Source organism: Oncorhynchus masou, chromosome 8 (assembly GCF_036934945.1).
Source record: "Oncorhynchus masou masou isolate Uvic2021 chromosome 8, UVic_Omas_1.1, whole genome shotgun sequence".
NCBI classification, from domain to species: Eukaryota; Metazoa; Chordata; class Actinopteri; order Salmoniformes; family Salmonidae; genus Oncorhynchus; species Oncorhynchus masou.
Genome location: NC_088219.1, coordinates 23,026,078 through 23,046,578, shown reverse-complemented (window position 1 = coordinate 23,046,578; position 20,501 = coordinate 23,026,078). Strand labels below are relative to the sequence as shown.

Sequence of the window (20,501 nt, the reverse complement as noted above, 5' to 3'; positions counted from 1 at the left end):
AGACAGAGGGTGGGGAATATATATATATATATAGAGAGAGAGACAGAGGGTGGGTAATATAGAGGGAGAGAGAGACAGAGGGTGGTGGAATATATATATATAGAGAGAGAGAGACAGAGGGTGGGGAATATATAGAGAGAGAGGGTGGGGAATATATATATATATAGAGAGAGAGACAGAGGGTGGGGAATATAGAGGGAGAGAGAGACAGAGGGTGGGGAATATATAGAGGGAGAGAGAGACAGAGGGTGGGGAATATATATAGAGAGAGGGTGGGGAATATATATATATAGAGAGAGAGAGACAGAGGGTGGGGAATATAGAGGGAGAGAGAGACAGAGGGTGGGGAATATATATAGAGAGAGGGTGGGGAATATATATATATATATAGAGAGAGAGAGACAGAGGGTGGGGAATATAGAGGGAGAGAGAGACAGAGGGTGGGGAATATATATAGAGAGAGGGTGGGGAATATATATATATATATATATAGAGAGAGAGAGACAGAGGGTGGGGAATATATATAGAGAGAGACAGAGGGTGGGGAATATATATATATAGAGAGAGAGACAGAGGGTGGGGAATATATATATATAGAGAGAGAGACAGAGGGTGGTGGAATATATATATATAGAGAGAGAGACAGAGGGTGGGGAATAGAGAGAGAAGGTGGGGAATAGAGAGAGAGAGAGAGGGTGGGGAATAGAGAGAGAGAGAGAGGGTGGGGAATAGAGAGAGAGGGTGGGGGAAGAGAGAGAGAGAAGGTGGGGAATAGAGGGGAATGGGGAATAGAGAGAGAGGGTGGGGAAAGAGAGAGAGAGAGAGAGAGAGAGAGAGGGTGGGGAATAGAGAGAGAGGGTGGGGAATAGAGAGAGAGAGAGAGGGTGGGGAATAGAGAGAGAGAGGGGGTGGGGAATAGAGAGAGAGAGAGAGGGTGGGGAATAGAGAGAGAGAGAGGGTGGGGAATAGAGAGAGAGGGTGGGGAATAGAGAGAGAAGAGAGGGTGGGGAATAGAGAGGGGAATGGGGAATAGAGAGAGAGAGAGAGAGAGGGGGGGAATAGAGAGAGAGAATAGAGAGAGAGAGAGAGGGAATGGGGAGGGTGGGGAATAGAGAGAGGGGGTGGGGAAAATAGAGAGAGAGAGGGGGTGGGGAATAGAGAGAGAGAGAGAAGGTGGGGAATAGAGAGAAAGAGAGGGTGGGGAATAGAGAGAGAGAGAGAGGGTGGGGAATAGAGAGAGGAGGGTGGGGAATAGAGAGAGAGAGGGGTGGGGAATAGAGAGAGAGAGAGGGTGGGGAATAGAGAGAAAGAGAGGGTGGGGAATAGAGAGAGAGGGAGTGTGGGGAATAGAGAGAGATGGGGAGAGAGAGAGAAAGAGATGGGGTGTGTGTGAGAGAGGACAGATGGCACCATGGTGATGGAAGCATAAACACATCCTGAAGTGCGTAATGAGGCATGGGGGCATCATTTTGGCAGTTTTGAGGGGACGGGCTCCGTCATATCCCTGTATTTGCATTGGAGGAGTCTCCAGCATGCCATCTGTAAGCCCCCCAAACCGCCACCTATAAGCCCACTCACATGTGACTCACAACCAGCATTAAATCAGGCTCGCGTTTAACCCTGTTACACCACGCAGGTTTCACCACAGGGGAGAGAGGGAGGCAGAGCAAGCAGGAGATAGATGGAGGGAGAGGGGAAGCGAGGTTCTGAGTAAAGTGGAACACGTCTGTGACTGTGCGAGGGCATCTGGCACCACATGTCCCTGGATGTCATCATTAACATGGCGGCCTGCATTATGCTCACACAGGATCCCATGTGTGGTACCACATCGCTCTCCTCTGCTCGTCAACACATGAAGCATGAATGAACCACATTAAGGCAGAGCAGACGGGCCTGTCTGAATGACTTGAGTGATGAGACGTTGACCGTGTCGTGGCACTGTGTTGACGGCTGCGCTGATGACTGTGTTGTAGATTGTATGGGTGACTGTGTTGATGGACTCTGTCCCCTGTCATTGACCGTTGTCTCTCTGCTGTGTGTTCCAGGTGATCTCAGCCCTGTCCAGGATCTCCCACCACAGCATTGTGCAGATCAAAGGCGTGAGGTATGTCTCCTCTCCTCCCACTACCCTTCACTGTCCGTTTGAGGAAGAGGAATATTGAACATGTTCACTGTATCTCTCAACCAGACAGTATTTTCTTGTTCTGGTAGTCGATGTGATCGAGGCCTACTCCTGTCAATACCACTGTCTCTGTTGGTAACCAGGTCTGGAAGCATGGTCACATGTCAAAACAGGTCCAGGGTCACATGACTAAACTCAGATCACATGACTAAACTCATCACTAAGCTCCACCACGTGTTCCTCTGCGTCACATCAAAAGATGCCATTTAGTCGAGTTTACTGGCCGCTGGGCAACCACTTTCTGATTTCTCCTTATTTGCTCAGTCTGATCACCCTGTTGGCTGTGAGGGGGCTGCGAGCTGCCTCCACAAGTAAATCAAGGTGTTTTATCTTGACCGGCAGGGTAATGAGTTGATGGAGCACACCCATTAGGCCTGGTGCCATCCCAGGAAACACCAAGACTGGCCTATTAATAAACACTACACACCCTGAGAGGAGGCTAAATCACCGTGGTCCCATCTCCTATGCTTTGTTTCCCTCTGTCTGGTCTATAGTGTGGTGAATGAGAACTAAATGCCAGGCTGTTTCCCTCTGTCTGGTCTATAGTGTGGTGAATGAGAACTAAATGCCAGTCTGTTTTCCTCTGTCTGGTCTATAGTGTGGTGAATGAGAACTAAATGACAGTCTGTTTTCCTCTGTCTGGTCTATAGTGTGGTGAATGAGAACTAAATGCCAGGCTGTTTTCCTCTGTCTGGTCTATAGTGTGGTGAATGAGAACTAAATGCCAGTCTGTTTCCTCTGTCTGTCTGGTCTATAGTGTGGTGAATGAGAACTAAATGCCAGTCTGTTTTCCTCTGTCTGGTCTATAGTGTGGTGAATGAGAACTAAATGCCAGTCTGTTTTCCTCTGTCTGGTCTATAGTGTGGTGAATGAGAACTAAATGCCAGTCTGTTTTCCTCTGTCTGGTCTATAGTGTGGTGAATGAGAACTAAATGCCAGGCTGTTTTCCTCTGTCTGGTCTATAGTGTGGTGAATGAGAACTAAATGCCAGTCTGTTTTACTCTGTCTGGCCTATAGTGTGGTGAATGAGAACTAGATGCCAGTCGGTTTTACTCTGTCTGGTCTATAGTGTGGTGAATGAGAACTAAATGCCAGTCTGTTTTCCTCTGTCTGGTCTATAGTGTGGTGAATGAGAACTAAATGACAGTCGGTTTTCCTCTGTCTGGTCTATAGTGTGGTGAATGAGAACTAAATGCCAGTCGGTTTTCCTCTGTCTGGTCTATAGTGTGGTGAATGAGAACTAAATGCCAGTCTGTTTTCCTCTGTCTGTCTGGTCTATAGTGTGGTGAATGAGAACTAAATGCCAGTCTGTTTTCCTCTGTCTGGTCTATAGTGTGGTGAATGAGAACTAAATGCCAGTCTGTTTTCCTCTGTCTGGTCTATAGTGTGGTGAATGAGAACTAAATGCCAGTTGGTTTTCCTCTGTCTGGTCTATAGTGTGGTGTATGAGAACTAAATGCCAGTCTGTTTTCCTCTGTCTGGTCTATAGTGTGGTGAATGAGAACTAAATGCCAGTCTGTTTTCCTCTGTCTGGTCTATAGTGTGGTGAATGAGAACTAAATGCCAGTCTGTTTTCCTCTGTCTGGTCTATAGTGTGGTGAATGAGAACTAAATGACAGTCTGTTTTCCTCTGTCTGGTCTATAGTGTGGTGAATGAGAACTAAATGCCAGTCTGTTTTCCTCTGTCTGGTCTATAGTGTGGTGAATGAGAACTAAATGCCAGTCTGTTTTCCTCTGTCTGGTCTATAGTGTGGTGAATGAGAACTAAATGCCAGTCTGTTTTCCTCTGTCTGGTCTATAGTGTGGTGAATGAGAACTAAATGCCAGTCTGTTTTCCTCTGTCTGGTCTATAGTGTGGTGAATGAGAACTAAATGCCAGTCTGTTTTCCTCTGTCTGGTCTATAGTGTGGTGAATGAGAACTAAATGCCAGTCTGTTTTCCTCTGTCTGGTCTATTGTGTGGTGAATGAGAACTAAATGCCAGGCTGTTTCCCTCTGTCTGGTCTATAGTGTGGTGAATGAGAACTAAATGCCAGTCTGTTTTCCTCTGTCTGGTCTATAGTGTGGTGAATGAGAACTAAATGCCAGTCGGTTTTCCTCTGTCTGGTCTATAGTGTGGTGAATGAGAACTAAATGCCAGTCGGTTTTCCTCTGTCTGGTCTATAGTGTGGTGAATGAGAACTAAATGCCAGTCTGTTTCCCTCTGTCTGGTCTATAGTGTGGTGAATGAGAACTAAATGCCAGTCGGTTTTCCTCTGTCTGGTCTATAGTGTGGTGAATGAGAACTAAATGCCAGTCTGTTTTCCTCTGTCTGGTCTATAGTGTGGTGAATGAGAACTAAATGCCAGTCTGTTTTCCTCTGTCTGGTCTATAGTGTGGTGAATGAGAACTAAATGACAGTCGGTTTTCCTCTGTCTGGTCTATAGTGTGGTGAATGAGAACTAAATGCCAGTCGGTTTTCCTCTGTCTGGTCTATAGTGTGGTGAATGAGAACTAAATGACAGTCGGTTTTCCTCTGTCTGGTCTATAGTGTGGTGAATGAGAACTAAATGCCAGTCGGTTTTCCTCTGTCTGGTCTATAGTGTGGTGAATGAGAACTAAATGACAGTCTGTTTTCCTCTGTCTGGTCTATAGTGTGGTGAATGAGAACTAAATGCCAGTCGGTTTTCCTCTGTCTGGTCTATAGTGTGGTGAATGAGAACTAAATGCCAGTCTGTTTTCCTCTGTCTGTCTGGTCTATAGTGTGGTGAATGAGAACTAAATGCCAGTCTGTTTTCCTCTGTCTGGTCTATAGTGTGGTGAATGAGAACTAAATGCCAGTCTGTTTTCCTCTGTCTGGTCTATAGTGTGGTGAATGAGAACTAAATGCCAGTTGGTTTTCCTCTGTCTGGTCTATAGTGTGGTGTATGAGAACTAAATGCCAGTCTGTTTTCCTCTGTCTGGTCTATAGTGTGGTGAATGAGAACTAAATGCCAGTCTGTTTTCCTCTGTCTGGTCTATAGTGTGGTGAATGAGAACTAAATGCCAGTCTGTTTTCCTCTGTCTGGTCTATAGTGTGGTGAATGAGAACTAAATGACAGTCTGTTTTCCTCTGTCTGGTCTATAGTGTGGTGAATGAGAACTAAATGCCAGTCTGTTTTCCTCTGTCTGGTCTATAGTGTGGTGAATGAGAACTAAATGCCAGTCTGTTTTCCTCTGTCTGGTCTATAGTGTGGTGAATGAGAACTAAATGCCAGTCTGTTTTCCTCTGTCTGGTCTATAGTGTGGTGAATGAGAACTAAATGCCAGTCTGTTTTCCTCTGTCTGGTCTATAGTGTGGTGAATGAGAACTAAATGCCAGTCTGTTTTCCTCTGTCTGGTCTATTGTGTGGTGAATGAGAACTAAATGCCAGGCTGTTTCCCTCTGTCTGGTCTATAGTGTGGTGAATGAGAACTAAATGCCAGTCTGTTTTCCTCTGTCTGGTCTATAGTGTGGTGTATGAGAACTAAATGCCAGTCTGTTTTCCTCTGTCTGGTCTATAGTGTGGTGAATGAGAACTAAATGCCAGTCTGTTTTCCTCTGTCTGTCTGGTCTATAGTGTGGTGAATGAGAACTAAATGCCAGTCTGTTTTCCTCTGTCTGGTCTATAGTGTGGTGAATGAGAACTAAATGCCAGTCTGTTTTCCTCTGTCTGGTCTATAGTGTGGTGAATGAGAACTAAATGCCAGTTGGTTTTCCTCTGTCTGGTCTATAGTGTGGTGTATGAGAACTAAATGCCAGTCTGTTTTCCTCTGTCTGGTCTATAGTGTGGTGAATGAGAACTAAATGCCAGTCTGTTTTCCTCTGTCTGGTCTATAGTGTGGTGAATGAGAACTAAATGCCAGTCTGTTTTCCTCTGTCTGGTCTATAGTGTGGTGAATGAGAACTAAATGACAGTCTGTTTTCCTCTGTCTGGTCTATAGTGTGGTGAATGAGAACTAAATGCCAGTCTGTTTTCCTCTGTCTGGTCTATAGTGTGGTGAATGAGAACTAAATGCCAGTCTGTTTTCCTCTGTCTGGTCTATAGTGTGGTGAATGAGAACTAAATGCCAGTCTGTTTTCCTCTGTCTGGTCTATAGTGTGGTGAATGAGAACTAAATGCCAGTCTGTTTTCCTCTGTCTGGTCTATAGTGTGGTGAATGAGAACTAAATGCCAGTCTGTTTTCCTCTGTCTGGTCTATAGTGTGGTGAATGAGAACTAAATGACAGTCTGTTTTCCTCTGTCTGGTCTATTGTGTGGTGAATGAGAACTAAATGCCAGGCTGTTTCCCTCTGTCTGGTCTATAGTGTGGTGAATGAGAACTAAATGCCAGTCTGTTTTCCTCTGTCTGGTCTATAGTGTGGTGAATGAGAACTAAATGCCAGTCGGTTTTCCTCTGTCTGGTCTATAGTGTGGTGAATGAGAACTAAATGCCAGTCGGTTTTCCTCTGTCTGGTCTATAGTGTGGTGAATGAGAACTAAATGCCAGTCTGTTTCCCTCTGTCTGGTCTATAGTGTGGTGAATGAGAACTAAATGCCAGTCGGTTTTCCTCTGTCTGGTCTATAGTGTGGTGAATGAGAACTAAATGCCAGTCTGTTTTCCTCTGTCTGGTCTATAGTGTGGTGAATGAGAACTAAATGCCAGTCTGTTTCCCTCTGTCTGGTCTATAGTGTGGTGAATGAGAACTAAATGCCAGTCTGTTTTCCTCTGTCTGGTCTATAGTGTGGTGAATGAGAACTAAATGCCAGGCTGTTTTCCTCTGTCTGTCTGGTCTATAGTGTGGTGAATGAGAACTAAATGCCAGTCTGTTTTCCTCTGTCTGTCTGGTCTATAGTGTGGTGAATGAGAACTAAATGCCAGTCGGTTTTCCTCTGTCTGGTCTATAGTGTGGTGAATGAGAACTAAATGCCAGTCGGTTTTCCTCTGTCTGGTCTATAGTGTGGTGAATGAGAACTAAATGCCAGTCTGTTTTCCTCTGTCTGTCTGGTCTATAGTGTGGTGAATGAGAACTAAATGCCAGTCTGTTTTCCTCTGTCTGGTCTATAGTGTGGTGAATGAGAACTAAATGCCAGTCGGTTTTCCTCTGTCTGGTCTATAGTGTGGTGAATGAGAACTAAATGCCAGTCTGTTTCCCTCTGTCTGGTCTATAGTGTGGTGAATGAGAACTAAATGCCAGTCGGTTTTCCTCTGTCTGGTCTATAGTGTGGTGAATGAGAACTAAATGCCAGTCTGTTTTCCTCTGTCTGGTCTATAGTGTGGTGAATGAGAACTAAATGCCAGGCTGTTTTCCTCTGTCTGGTCTATAGTGTGGTGAATGAGAACTAAATGCCAGTCTGTTTTCCTCTGTCTGGTCTATAGTGTGGTGAATGAGAACTAAATGCCAGTCTGTTTTCCTCTGTCTGGTCTATAGTGTGGTGAATGAGAACTAAATGCCAGTCTGTTTTCCTCTGTCTGGTCTATAGTGTGGTGAATGAGAACTAAATGCCAGTCTGTTTTCCTCTGTCTGGTCTATAGTGTGGTGAATGAGAACTAAATGCCAGTCTGTTTTCCTCTGTCTGGTCTATAGTGTGGTGAATGAGAACTAAATGCCAGTCTGTTTTCCTCTGTCTGGTCTATAGTGTGGTGAATGAGAACTAAATGCCAGTCTGTTTTCCTCTGTCTGGTCTATAGTGTGGTGAATGAGAACTAAATGCCAGTCTGTTTTCCTCTGTCTGGTCTATAGTGTGGTGAATGAGAACTAAATGCCAGGCTGTTTTCCTCTGTCTGTCTGGTCTATAGTGTGGTGAATGAGAACTAAATGCCAGTCTGTTTTCCTCTGTCTGGTCTATAGTGTGGTGAATGAGAACTAAATGCCAGTCTGTTTTCCTCTGTCTGGTCTATAGTGTGGTGAATGAGAACTAAATGCCAGTCTGTTTCCCTCTGTCTGGTCTATAGTGTGGTGAATGAGAACTAAATGCCAGTCTGTTTTCCTCTGTCTGGTCTATAGTGTGGTGAATGAGAACTAAATGCCAGTCTGTTTTCCTCTGTCTGGTCTATAGTGTGGTGAATGAGAACTAAATGACAGTCTGTTTTCCTCTGTCTGGTCTATAGTGTGGTGAATGAGAACTAAATGCCAGGCGGTTTTCCTCTGTCTGGTCTATAGTGTGGTGAATGAGAACTAAATGCCGGTCTGTTTTCCTCTGTCTGGTCTATAGTGTGGTGAATGAGAACTAAATGCCAGTCTGTTTTCCTCTGTCTGGTCTATAGTGTGGTGAATGAGAACTAAATGCCAGTCTGTTTTCCTCTGTCTGGTCTATAGTGTGGTGAATGAGAACTAAATGCCAGTCTGTTTTCCTCTGTCTGGTCTATAGTGTGGTGAATGAGAACTAAATGCCAGTCGGTTTTCCTCTGTCTGGTCTATAGTGTGGTGAATGAGAACTAAATGCCAGTCGGTTTTCCTCTGTCTGGTCTATAGTGTGGTGAATGAGAACTAAATGCCAGTCGGTTTTCCTCTGTCTGGTCTATAGTGTGGTGAATGAGAACTAAATGCCAGTCTGTTTTCCTCTGTCTGTCTGGTCTATAGTGTGGTGAATGAGAACTAAATGCCAGTCGGTTTTCCTCTGTCTGGTCTATAGTGTGGTGAATGAGAACTAAATGCCAGTCTGTTTTCCTCTGTCTGGTCTATAGTGTGGTGAATGAGAACTAAATGCCAGTCTGTTTTCCTCTGTCTGGTCTATAGTGTGGTGAATGAGAACTAAATGCCAGTCTGTTTTCCTCTGTCTGGTCTATAGTGTGGTGAATGAGAACTAAATGCCAGTCTGTTTTCCTCTGTCTGGTCTATAGTGTGGTGAATGAGAACTAAATGCCAGGCTGTTTTCCTCTGTCTGGTCTATAGTGTGGTGAATGAGAACTAAATGCCAGTCTGTTTTCCTCTGTCTGGTCTATAGTGTGGTGAATGAGAACTAAATGCCAGTCTGTTTTCCTCTGTCTGGTCTATAGTGTGGTGAATGAGAACTAAATGCCAGTCTGTTTTCCTCTGTCTGGTCTATAGTGTGGTGAATGAGAACTAAATGCCAGTCTGTTTTCCTCTGTCTGGTCTATAGTGTGGTGAATGAGAACTAAATGCCAGTCTGTTTTCCTCTGTCTGGTCTATAGTGTGGTGAATGAGAACTAAATGCCAGTCTGTTTTCCTCTGTCTGGTCTATAGTGTGGTGAATGAGAACTAAATGCCAGTCTGTTTTCCTCTGTCTGGTCTATAGTGTGGTGAATGAGAACTAAATGCCAGTCTGTTTTCCTCTGTCTGGTCTATAGTGTGGTGAATGAGAACTAAATGCCAGTCTGTTTTCCTCTGTCTGTCTGGTCTATAGTGTGGTGAATGAGAACTAAATGCCAGTCTGTTTTCCTCTGTCTGGTCTATAGTGTGGTGAATGAGAACTAAATGCCAGGCTGTTTTCCTGTCTGTCTGGTCTATAGTGTGGTGAATGAGAACTAAATGCCAGTCTGTTTTCCTCTGTCTGGTCTATAGTGTGGTGAATGAGAACTAAATGCCAGTCTGTTTTCCTCTGTCTGGTCTATAGTGTGGTGAATGAGAACTAAATGCCAGTCTGTTTCCCTCTGTCTGGTCTATAGTGTGGTGAATGAGAACTAAATGCCAGTCTGTTTTCCTCTGTCTGGTCTATAGTGTGGTGAATGAGAACTAAATGCCAGTCTGTTTTCCTCTGTCTGGTCTATAGTGTGGTGAATGAGAACTAAATGCCAGTCTGTTTCCTCTGTCTGGTCTATAGTGTGGTGAATGAGAACTAAATGCCGGTCTGTTTTCCTCTGTCTGGTCTATAGTGTGGTGAATGAGAACTAAATGCCAGTCTGTTTTCCTCTGTCTGGTCTATAGTGTGGTGAATGAGAACTAAATGCCAGTCGGTTTTCCTCTGTCTGGTCTATAGTGTGGTGAATGAGAACTAAATGCCAGTCTGTTTTCCTCTGTCTGGTCTATAGTGTGGTGAATGAGAACTAAATGCCATTCTGTTTTCCTCTGTCTGGTCTATAGTGTGGTGAATGAGAACTAAATGCCAGTCTGTTTTCCTCTGTCTGGTCTATAGTGTGGTGAATGAGAACTAAATGCCAGTCTGTTTTCCTCTGTCTGGTCTATTGTGTGGTGAATGAGAACTAAATGCCAGTCTGTTTTCCTCTGTCTGGTCTATAGTGTGGTGAATGAGAACTAAATGCCAGTCTGTTTTCCTCTGTCTGGTCTATAGTGTGGTGAATGAGAACTAAATGCCAGTCTGTTTTCCTCTGTCTGGTCTATAGTGTGGTGAATGAGAACTAAATGCCAGTCTGTTTTCCTCTGTCTGGTCTATAGTGTGGTGAATGAGAACTAAATGCCAGTCTGTTTTCCTCTGTCTGGTCTATAGTGTGGTGAATGAGAACTAAATGCCAGTCTGTTTTCCTCTGTCTGGTCTATAGTGTGGTGAATGAGAACTAAATGCCAGTCTGTTTTCCTCTGTCTGGTCTATAGTGTGGTGAATGAGAACTAAATGCCAGTCTGTTTTCCTCTGTCTGGTCTATAGTGTGGTGAATGAGAACTAAATGCCAGTCTGTTTTCCTCTGTCTGGTCTATAGTGTGGTGAATGAGAACTAAATGACAGTCTGTTTTCCTCTGTCTGGTCTATAGTGTGGTGAATGAGAACTAAATGCCATTCTGTTTTCCTCTGTCTGGTCTATAGTGTGGTGAATGAGAACTAAATGCCATTCTGTTTTCCTCTGTCTGGTCTATAGTGTGGTGAATGAGAACTAAATGCCAGTCTGTTTTCCTCTGTCTGGTCTATAGTGTGGTGAATGAGAACTAAATGCCAGTCTGTTTTCCTCTGTCTGGTCTATAGTGTGGTGAATGAGAACTAAATGCCAGTCTGTTTTCCTCTGTCTGGTCTATAGTGTGGTGAATGAGAACTAAATGCCAGTCTGTTTTCCTCTGTCTGTCTGGTCTATAGTGTGGTGAATGAGAACTAAATGCCAGTCTGTTTTCCTCTGTCTGGTCTATAGTGTGGTGAATGAGAACTAAATGCCAGTCTGTTTCCTCTGTCTGGTCTATAGTGTGGTGAATGAGAACTAAATGCCAGTCTGTTTTCCTCTGTCTGGTCTATAGTGTGGTGAATGTGAACTAAATGCCAGTCTGTTTTCCTCTGTCTGGTCTATAGTGTGGTGAATGAGAACTAAATGCCAGTCTGTTTCCCTCTGTCTGGTCTATAGTGTGGTGAATGAGAACTAAATGCCAGTCTGTTTTCCTCTGTCTGGTCTATAGTGTGGTGAATGAGAACTAAATGCCAGTCTGTTTTCCTCTGTCTGGTCTATAGTGTGGTGAATGAGAACTAAATGACAGTCTGTTTTCCTCTGTCTGGTCTATAGTGTGGTGAATGAGAACTAAATGCCAGTCTGTTTTCCTCTGTCTGGTCTATAGTGTGGTGAATGAGAACTAAATGCCGGTCTGTTTTCCTCTGTCTGGTCTATAGTGTGGTGAATGAGAACTAAATGCCAGTCTGTTTTCCTCTGTCTGGTCTATAGTGTGGTGAATGAGAACTAAATGCCAGTCTGTTTTCCTCTGTCTGGTCTATAGTGTGGTGAATGAGAACTAAATGCCAGTCTGTTTTCCTCTGTCTGGTCTATAGTGTGGTGAATGAGAACTAAATGCCAGTCGGTTTTCCTCTGTCTGGTCTATAGTGTGGTGAATGAGAACTAAATGCCAGTCGGTTTTCCTCTGTCTGGTCTATAGTGTGGTGAATGAGAACTAAATGCCAGTCGGTTTTCCTCTGTCTGGTCTATAGTGTGGTGAATGAGAACTAAATGCCAGTCTGTTTTCCTCTGTCTGTCTGGTCTATAGTGTGGTGAATGAGAACTAAATGCCAGTCGGTTTTCCTCTGTCTGGTCTATAGTGTGGTGAATGAGAACTAAATGCCAGTCTGGTCTATAGTGTGGTGAATTAAATGCCAGTCTGTCTGGTCTATAGTGTGGTGTCTAAGTGTGGTGAATGAGAACTAAATGCCAGTCGGTTTTCCTCTGTCTGGTCTATAGTGTGGTGAATGAGAACTAAATGCCAGTCTGTTTTCCTCTGTCTGGTCTATAGTGTGGTGAATGAGAACTAAATGCCAGGCTGTTTTCCTCTGTCTGGTCTATAGTGTGGTGAATGAGAACTAAATGCCAGTCTGTTTTCCTCTGTCTGGTCTATAGTGTGGTGAATGAGAACTAAATGCCAGTCTGTTTTCCTCTGTCTGGTCTATAGTGTGGTGAATGAGAACTAAATGCCAGTCTGTTTTCCTCTGTCTGGTCTATAGTGTGGTGAATGAGAACTAAATGCCAGTCTGTTTTCCTCTGTCTGGTCTATAGTGTGGTGAATGAGAACTAAATGCCAGTCGGTTTTCCTCTGTCTGGTCTATAGTGTGGTGAATGAGAACTAAATGCCAGTCTGTTTTCCTCTGTCTGGTCTATAGTGTGGTGAATGAGAACTAAATGCCAGTCTGTTTTCCTCTGTCTGGTCTATAGTGTGGTGAATGAGAACTAAATGCCAGTCTGTTTTCCTCTGTCTGGTCTATAGTGTGGTGAATGAGAACTAAATGCCAGGCTGTTTTCCTCTGTCTGTCTGGTCTATAGTGTGGTGAATGAGAACTAAATGCCAGTCTGTTTTCCTCTGTCTGGTCTATAGTGTGGTGAATGAGAACTAAATGCCAGTCTGTTTTCCTCTGTCTGGTCTATAGTGTGGTGAATGAGAACTAAATGCCAGTCTGTTTCCCTCTGTCTGGTCTATAGTGTGGTGAATGAGAACTAAATGCCAGTCTGTTTTCCTCTGTCTGGTCTATAGTGTGGTGAATGAGAACTAAATGCCAGTCTGTTTTCCTCTGTCTGGTCTATAGTGTGGTGAATGAGAACTAAATGCCAGGCGGGTTTCCTCTGTCTGGTCTATAGTGTGGTGAATGAGAACTAAATGCCGGTCTGTTTTCCTCTGTCTGGTCTATAGTGTGGTGAATGAGAACTAAATGCCAGTCTGTTTTCCTCTGTCTGGTCTATAGTGTGGTGAATGAGAACTAAATGCCAGTCGGTTTTCCTCTGTCTGGTCTATAGTGTGGTGAATGAGAACTAAATGCCAGTCTGTTTTCCTCTGTCTGGTCTATAGTGTGGTGAATGAGAACTAAATGCCATTCTGTTTTCCTCTGTCTGGTCTATAATGTGGTGAATGAGAACTAAATGCCAGTCTGTTTTCCTCTGTCTGGTCTATAGTGTGGTGAATGAGAACTAAATGCCAGTCTGTTTTCCTCTGTCTGGTCTATTGTGTGGTGAATGAGAACTAAATGCCAGTCTGTTTTCCTCTGTCTGGTCTATAGTGTGGTGAATGAGAACTAAATGCCAGTCTGTTTTCCTCTGTCTGGTCTATAGTGTGGTGAATGAGAACTAAATGCCAGTCTGTTTTCCTCTGTCTGGTCTATAGTGTGGTGAATGAGAACTAAATGCCAGGCTGTTTTCCTCTGTCTGGCCTATAGTGTGGTGAATGAGAACTAAATGACAGTCTGTTTTCCTCTGTCTGGTCTATAGTGTGGTGAATGAGAACTAAATGCCAGTCTGTTTTCCTCTGTCTGGTCTATAGTGTGGTGAATGAGAACTAAATGCCAGTCTGTTTTCCTCTGTCTGGTCTATAGTGTGGTGAATGAGAACTAAATGCCGGTCTGTTTTCCTCTGTCTGGTCTATAGTGTGGTGAATGAGAACTAAATGACAGTCTGTTTTCCTCTGTCTGGTCTATAGTGTGGTGAATGAGAACTAAATGCCAGTCTGTTTTCCTCTGTCTGGTCTATAGTGTGGTGAATGAGAACTAAATGCCAGTCTGTTTTCCTCTGTCTGGTCTATAGTGTGGTGAATGAGAACTAAATGCCATTCTGTTTTCCTCTGTCTGGTCTATAGTGTGGTGAATGAGAACTAAATGCCATTCTGTTTTCCTCTGTCTGGTCTATAGTGTGGTGAATGAGAACTAAATGCCAGTCTGTTTTCCTCTGTCTGGTCTATAGTGTGGTGAATGAGAACTAAATGCCAGTCTGTTTTCCTCTGTCTGGTCTATAGTGTGGTGAATGAGAACTAAATGCCAGTCTGTTTTCCTCTGTCTGGTCTATAGTGTGGTGAATGAGAACTAAATGCCAGTCTGTTTTCCTCTGTCTGGTCTATAGTGTGGTGAATGAGAACTAAATGCCAGTCTGTTTTCCTCTGTCTGGTCTATAGTGTGGTGAATGAGAACTAAATGCCAGTCTGTTTCCCTCTGTCTGGTCTATAGTGTGGTGAATGAGAACTAAATGCCAGTCTGTTTTCCTCTGTCTGGTCTATAGTGTGGTGAATGAGAACTAAATGCCAGTCTGTTTTCCTCTGTCTGGTCTATAGTGTGGTGAATGAGAACTAAATGCCAGTCTGTTTTCCTCTGTCTGGTCTATAGTGTGGTGAATGAGAACTAAATGCCAGTCTGTTTTCCTCTGTCTGGTCTATAGTGTGGTGAATGAGAACTAAATGCCAGGCTGTTTTCCTCTGTCTGGTCTATAGTGTGGTGAATGAGAACTAAATGACAGTCGGTTTTCCTCTGTCTGGTCTATAGTGTGGTGAATGAGAACTAAATGCCAGTCGGTTTTCCTCTGTCTGGTCTATAGAGTGGTGGTCTATAGAGCTCCACCAGTGAGTTGAAATGCCTCTGGACAGACAGTTAGTTAGTTTGTTTTTGTGTAGAACATGTGATTTAATCCAAAACACACTGGTATGTACATGTACATGAACCATTTGCAGTCAGACCATGAAGTGTTATCTCTTTCAATCATCCACAATATCACTGACTCCCTCTCACGCACATGACCAACGCATGGTGAGGGCATGATCCAGGGCACATGACCAACGCATGGTGAGGGCATGATCCAGGGCACATGACCAACGCATGGTGAGGGCATGATCCAGGGCACATGACCAACGCATGGTGAGGGCATGATCCAGGGCACATGACCAACGCATGGTGAGGGCATGATCCAGGGCACATGATGTTAATATGTCCGTCCAGCGGGGTCAGGCAGACAGTAAATGTCCTATCAGTTGTTAAACACCCACCACACTTTCTTAACCCCCCCTCTTTCTCTTCCTCTCTCTTTCTGTTCCTCCCTCTTTCTGTTCCTCCCTCTTCCTGTTCCTCCCTCTTCCTGTTCCTCCCTCTTCCTGTTCCTCCCTCTTCCTGTTCCTCCCTCTTTCTGTTCCACCCTCTTTCTGTTCCTCCCTCTTTCTGTTCCTCCCTCTTTCTGTTCCACCCTCTTTCTGTTCCTCCCTCTTCCTGTTCCTCCTTCTTCCTATTCCTCCCTCTTCCTGTTCCTCCCTCTTTCTGTTCCACCCTCTTTCTGTTCCTCCCTCTTTCTGTTCCTCCCTCTTCCTGTTCCTCCCTCTTTCTGTTCCACCCTCTTTCTGTTCCTCCCTCTTTCTGTTCCTCCCTCTTCCTGTTCCTCCCTCTTTCTGTTCCACCCTCTTTCTGTTCCACCCTCTTTCTGTTCCTCCCTCTTTCTGTTCCTCCCTCTTCCTGTTCCACCCTCTTTCTGTTCCTCCTTCTTTCTGTTCCTCCCTCTTTCTGTTCCTCCCTCTTCCTGTTCCTCCCTCTTTCTGTTCCTCCCTGTGTGTTTGATCTGGGGGATCATTGTTTTGGAGGCGTGTTCGTTGACTTGCTGTTGAAGCCCATTGATTGGCACTGTGATGCCTATTGGCATCAAAGAGCCAAAAGTCAGGCCTTTTGTGTCTTCTCTGAGCCCCAGCTTTACTGAAAGCCTCGCCACTCCTCCCTGCACACCTAGACATGCTCCACACTTCTGAAACACTCACAGTCCAAGCCCTGTCTCCTTGAGAAATCCATGAAAATGGTATCAATCAATCAAAAAGGGAATAGAGGTTAAGAATAAAGGACTTCTGTCATGACATCCTGCTTCTCATCTGTGGACTGTGAGCTCTTCTGCTGTTACACAACTCATAGAAGGATCTCTCACTATCCTTTCTCCTGACAGTGAAATGCTCCTGCCTCCTTTCTCCTCATGATATCTGTTCTCAGCTAACCAAAAGCCACCTCTTAGCTCACAGTAAACCTACTCACACTTCGTGTTCCCTTGATTTCCCCCTGATACCACAAGCCATTACTCCATGTGTGTGTGTGTGTGTGTGTGTGTGTGTGTGTGTGTGTGTGTGTGTGTGTGTGTGTGTGTGTGTGTGTGTGTGTTCCCAGTGGGTCAGAGTGCTATAATGTGCGTGAGAGCAGAGCTCCACAGTGAGAAGAGAGTGGCAGACAGAGGCTGAAACCCAGCAGGAGAGAGACTGCAGGCGGAGACGTGTCAGGAAAGATGCTCTCTCTCGTCCCCTCATCTCCTCCTCCCCCTCTCCTTCATCCCGGCCTGGGGCATTAGGAATGCTCATTCCCGCTCACGACAGTGTGTGATATAAGACTTGATAGTCACTCACATACATTACACATCCCGCACATAATGTACACATTATACATGCATACGCCTATGATGCACACGCCTCATTAATACTGTATTTGTGTATGTGGTGTAAAGGTTGCCCACTTGCATACTAACTGGATAGAGATGACTCACATCACACATAGAATTAAGCAATAAGGCCCGAGGGGGTGTGGTATATGCACGACGCAACACGGAGTGCCTGGATATAGCCCTTAGCCGTGGTATATTGACCATATACCACAAACCCCCGATGTCCCTTATTGCTATTATAAACTGGTTACCAATGTAATTAGAGCTGTAAAAAAGACATGTTCCGTCATATCTGTGGTATACGGTCTCATATACCACAGCTTTCAGCCAATCAGCATTCAGGGCTCGAACTACCCAGTTTATAGTATCGCATAATGTACACATGAACACATTCATTCACTGTTACACCCACTCCCCAACATCCCCAAGCCAAAAGCGTTGGAATGGGAATGAGTCAGACATGCCACACGAAATGAAGAGAAACTCAGAGGGACGTTTATCAGAGTTGGTGGGTGGACAAGCACAGAATGGGCCCTGATGGAATGTTCTGCCTCAGCTTCACATAGCTATTGATCCCTGCTTCGGGCCGTTGGGACCTGCTGGATGTTACTGCACTACTCAATGCGGCAACGGTCACACCAGACAACCGCATAGTTACATCCTCACAGTTATTTGCGATAGCGGTTCAATGGGGCTGGGCATACAGCTGCTCTGTCCTCCACATGCCATCGATTACCTTTACCCCAGGAATGGCTGTGTGTATTGAACAAGCACTTTAACTTAATCGCAGACCGAGCTAATTGACAGAATGAGGGAGTCGATGGGTGCTGCACACTGAAATAGTTTATGGGCATTCAATGGTTGTCAGGAAATAAACACCTATACTCTCTGCAGCCTGATTGGCTCTGAGCCCTGAAACCGGAAAAGAGGGAGGGTGAGAGATGGAGAGGTTGAGAAAGAGGGCGCGAGGGAAAGATTCTGAAAGTGAGAGAGTGACGGAGAGAAATGAGTGAAAAGAAAGAGGCGGGACAAGACAGTGAGTGAGCCAGCAGAGCTCTGTGATGCGTTGTGTTTCTTAACCTGATGTTAGCATGACACACTAGTCCCTCATGGTGACCACACACACACTGCTCTCGCTACACTGACACTAATTGCTGGTGTCACACACATAAACACACGCTAGAAAACACACAGGTATCCTGAGGGATATTTTTGTAAAGAATCCCCTGCTGTGCATTGAATTCGGTGTATCCAGTTCAACATAGACACAGGAGATGTGCTTTTGTGCCACTTGGAAGTTAGACGGTCCTGGAATCAGGTTATTGAATTGACTGATTGAGTTAAGCTCCCTCCTGGGGTTCCAGAGCTGTGAGTCCAAGTGACAGAATGATTCGATTAACTGGAAATCACAGATGAAGTTAGAGAAGAGGCGTCAGACTAAAGGGTAGATGTGTTGAATTGAATGCAAACCTGTTATTGAAAAGTGTCATATTGCAGCCAGGATAATTGAAAATGGCCCACAGGTGTTTACTTAGTGCCTGGACTAATGCTGCTATAGCCACAACTAAATAATAACCGCTAAACAGAATGCACTGCCGGTTGTCTGTGTTGATAACTACAGTGGATGCATCCAGGTGAATTATCAGGGTTGAACAAATATCTTGCTTGTGGAGAAGTGAGAGAGATGTAACTTACAGTACTGAGAGATGCAGCTGTGGCTGTCAGGGTTCAGTCAGTGTATCCATCTGATTAACTCTCACCCACTCACACTGAGCCCCAGGTGCTCTCTCTCTCTCTCTCTCTCTCTCTCTCTCTCTCTCTCTCTCTCTCTCTCTCTCTCTCTCTGTCCTGAGCCCACTCACACACATTACCCCCCTCCTCTCCATCTCTATTTTTACCTCTGTTGCCCTGCGTTGATGTAATCAGCTGTGAGATGGGGGTCTGTATGTTTCCTCAATTCGGGCCAGCAGGCTGCTCTGTGGGGTGTGGGCGTCAGCAGGACATACAGTACAGGACCACATGGTGTCCTACCACACACACACACACACACACACACACACAAATTGTACACACCAATGGATGGATTGGACCTTGGCTCCTCTGGTGCCTGTCACCACTCTCTCACACTGCCTGTCTCTTTCTATGGAGAACCTTGGTGACTTAGAGCGATTGTAACCTTGTGTGTGTGACTGACTGTCTACTGTATATTGACATGGATGAGTGTGTGTGCGCGCGCGTGTGCATGTTTGTGCACGTGTGTGTATGTGTGTGGTCAATGGCTGTATGACCTACAGTCCTGTGTGGCTCAGTTGGTAGAGCATGGCACTTGTGTCGCCAGGGATGTGGGTTGGATTCCCACGGGTGACCAGAATGAAGAAAGTATTGAAATGTATGCAGTCACTACTGTAAGTCACTCTGGGTAAGAGTGCCTGCTAAATGACTAAAATGTAGGAAAGGGCTTTACATGTTCAGCAAACATTATCTATGGTGAACCAAGGCCAGGACTCCAGTGTCCTCTACGCTGGTGCTGGATCCAAGGCAGTGTATTTCATTGCTCCGCAACAACTAAAATAGTGTCACAGCTGAACTGTGGCACAGTGCCAGCAATTCATCCAAACCAGAATACTGCCCAGCTTGTGCGTGGCGGGTGCAGATCTTATGTGTGAAGACCACTTTGTTGTGCAATTTGTAAACTGGAAAAAAATGATGAAAGATTGAGTGCTTGTGGAGGCCATAATATCATACAACAGTAAAGACTACATTACCCAGACATCACCCAGACATAGTAACATGTGGTTCTTCCTGCTCCAATAAATTAACGGTGCATATTCAGATATGACTCATGACATGTTGGCTTTCAGACATTTAGCGTTATGGTAGCGTTTCAGATATTTCATAAGCTGTCATCCATATGAAATGATTGCATCTTGCTCAAAGGACACACAGATGCAGCACACAAACAACTCAACGCATGTAGCACGTTCTGAAATAAACAATCTGGTATTCTTGATTCTCCAATCGTCGTTTAATTGACCCAATATACTTTTTACAATCCCCCCCGGCACCTTTAGCCTCTCTTAAGGTTCCAGATGAAGCATTTTGATGAGATCGAAGGAGAAAAAGTTTCAAGAGAACCACCTCTTTAAGTGGGTAATTGATTCGTCATCTGGTTAAGCGGGTTGGGCCAGTAACCAAAAGGTTGCAGATTCAAATCCCTGAATCTGGCAAGGTGGACAAATCTGCTGTTTCTGCCCTTGAGCAAGGTAGTTTAACCCCCAACAACTGTTCCCTGGGTGCCGATGACGTCGATTTAAAGCAGCCCCCTGCACCTCTCTGATTCAGAGGGGTTGGGTTAAATGCGGAAGACACATTTTGGGAGCCATATGAGAATAGCCTTCAGTTTGTGACATACTTTGTTTGTTTATTCCAGGCGTCCTTGCAGGAAGTGTTTGACATGTCCCTGAAAAGCTATTCCAATGAGATATAGTGTTAGTCAATGACCTGATGTATCATAGTGATGAGGTGATGATGATGGAGTGAGATTAACACCTGACTGATAGACACTCATCCCCTGCTGTTACCATATCTAACTTTAAGGCCTGTCCACCGGCTAACTCTTTCTCTCTTTCTCCCCTTGTGTGTGTGTGTGTTGTAGGCCTTTTCCTTCAGAGGACACTGCTCTGAATGAGGATGACGTGTACCGGAGTCTTGAGGAGCTGGCAGAGTAAGTACCCAGACCCCCTGTACCCCCCCCCCCACATCACTCACACACACTGCAATCCCCACAACATATGGACGGAGCAGCGGAGCACAAC

At 44.9% G+C, this 20,501-nt stretch overlaps 1 protein-coding gene across 1 annotated transcript in view; it reads left to right on the top strand.

Moving 5' to 3' along the window:
• Positions 1-20,501, top strand: part of LOC135544402 (guanine nucleotide exchange factor VAV2-like) — a 254,049-nt gene that overhangs the window by 174,903 nt on the left and 58,645 nt on the right. Inside the window, 2 exon segments of the mRNA XM_064971977.1 lie at positions 2,046-2,104; positions 20,342-20,410. Of these exon segments, the coding sequence (XP_064828049.1) occupies positions 2,046-2,104; positions 20,342-20,410 (128 nt within the window).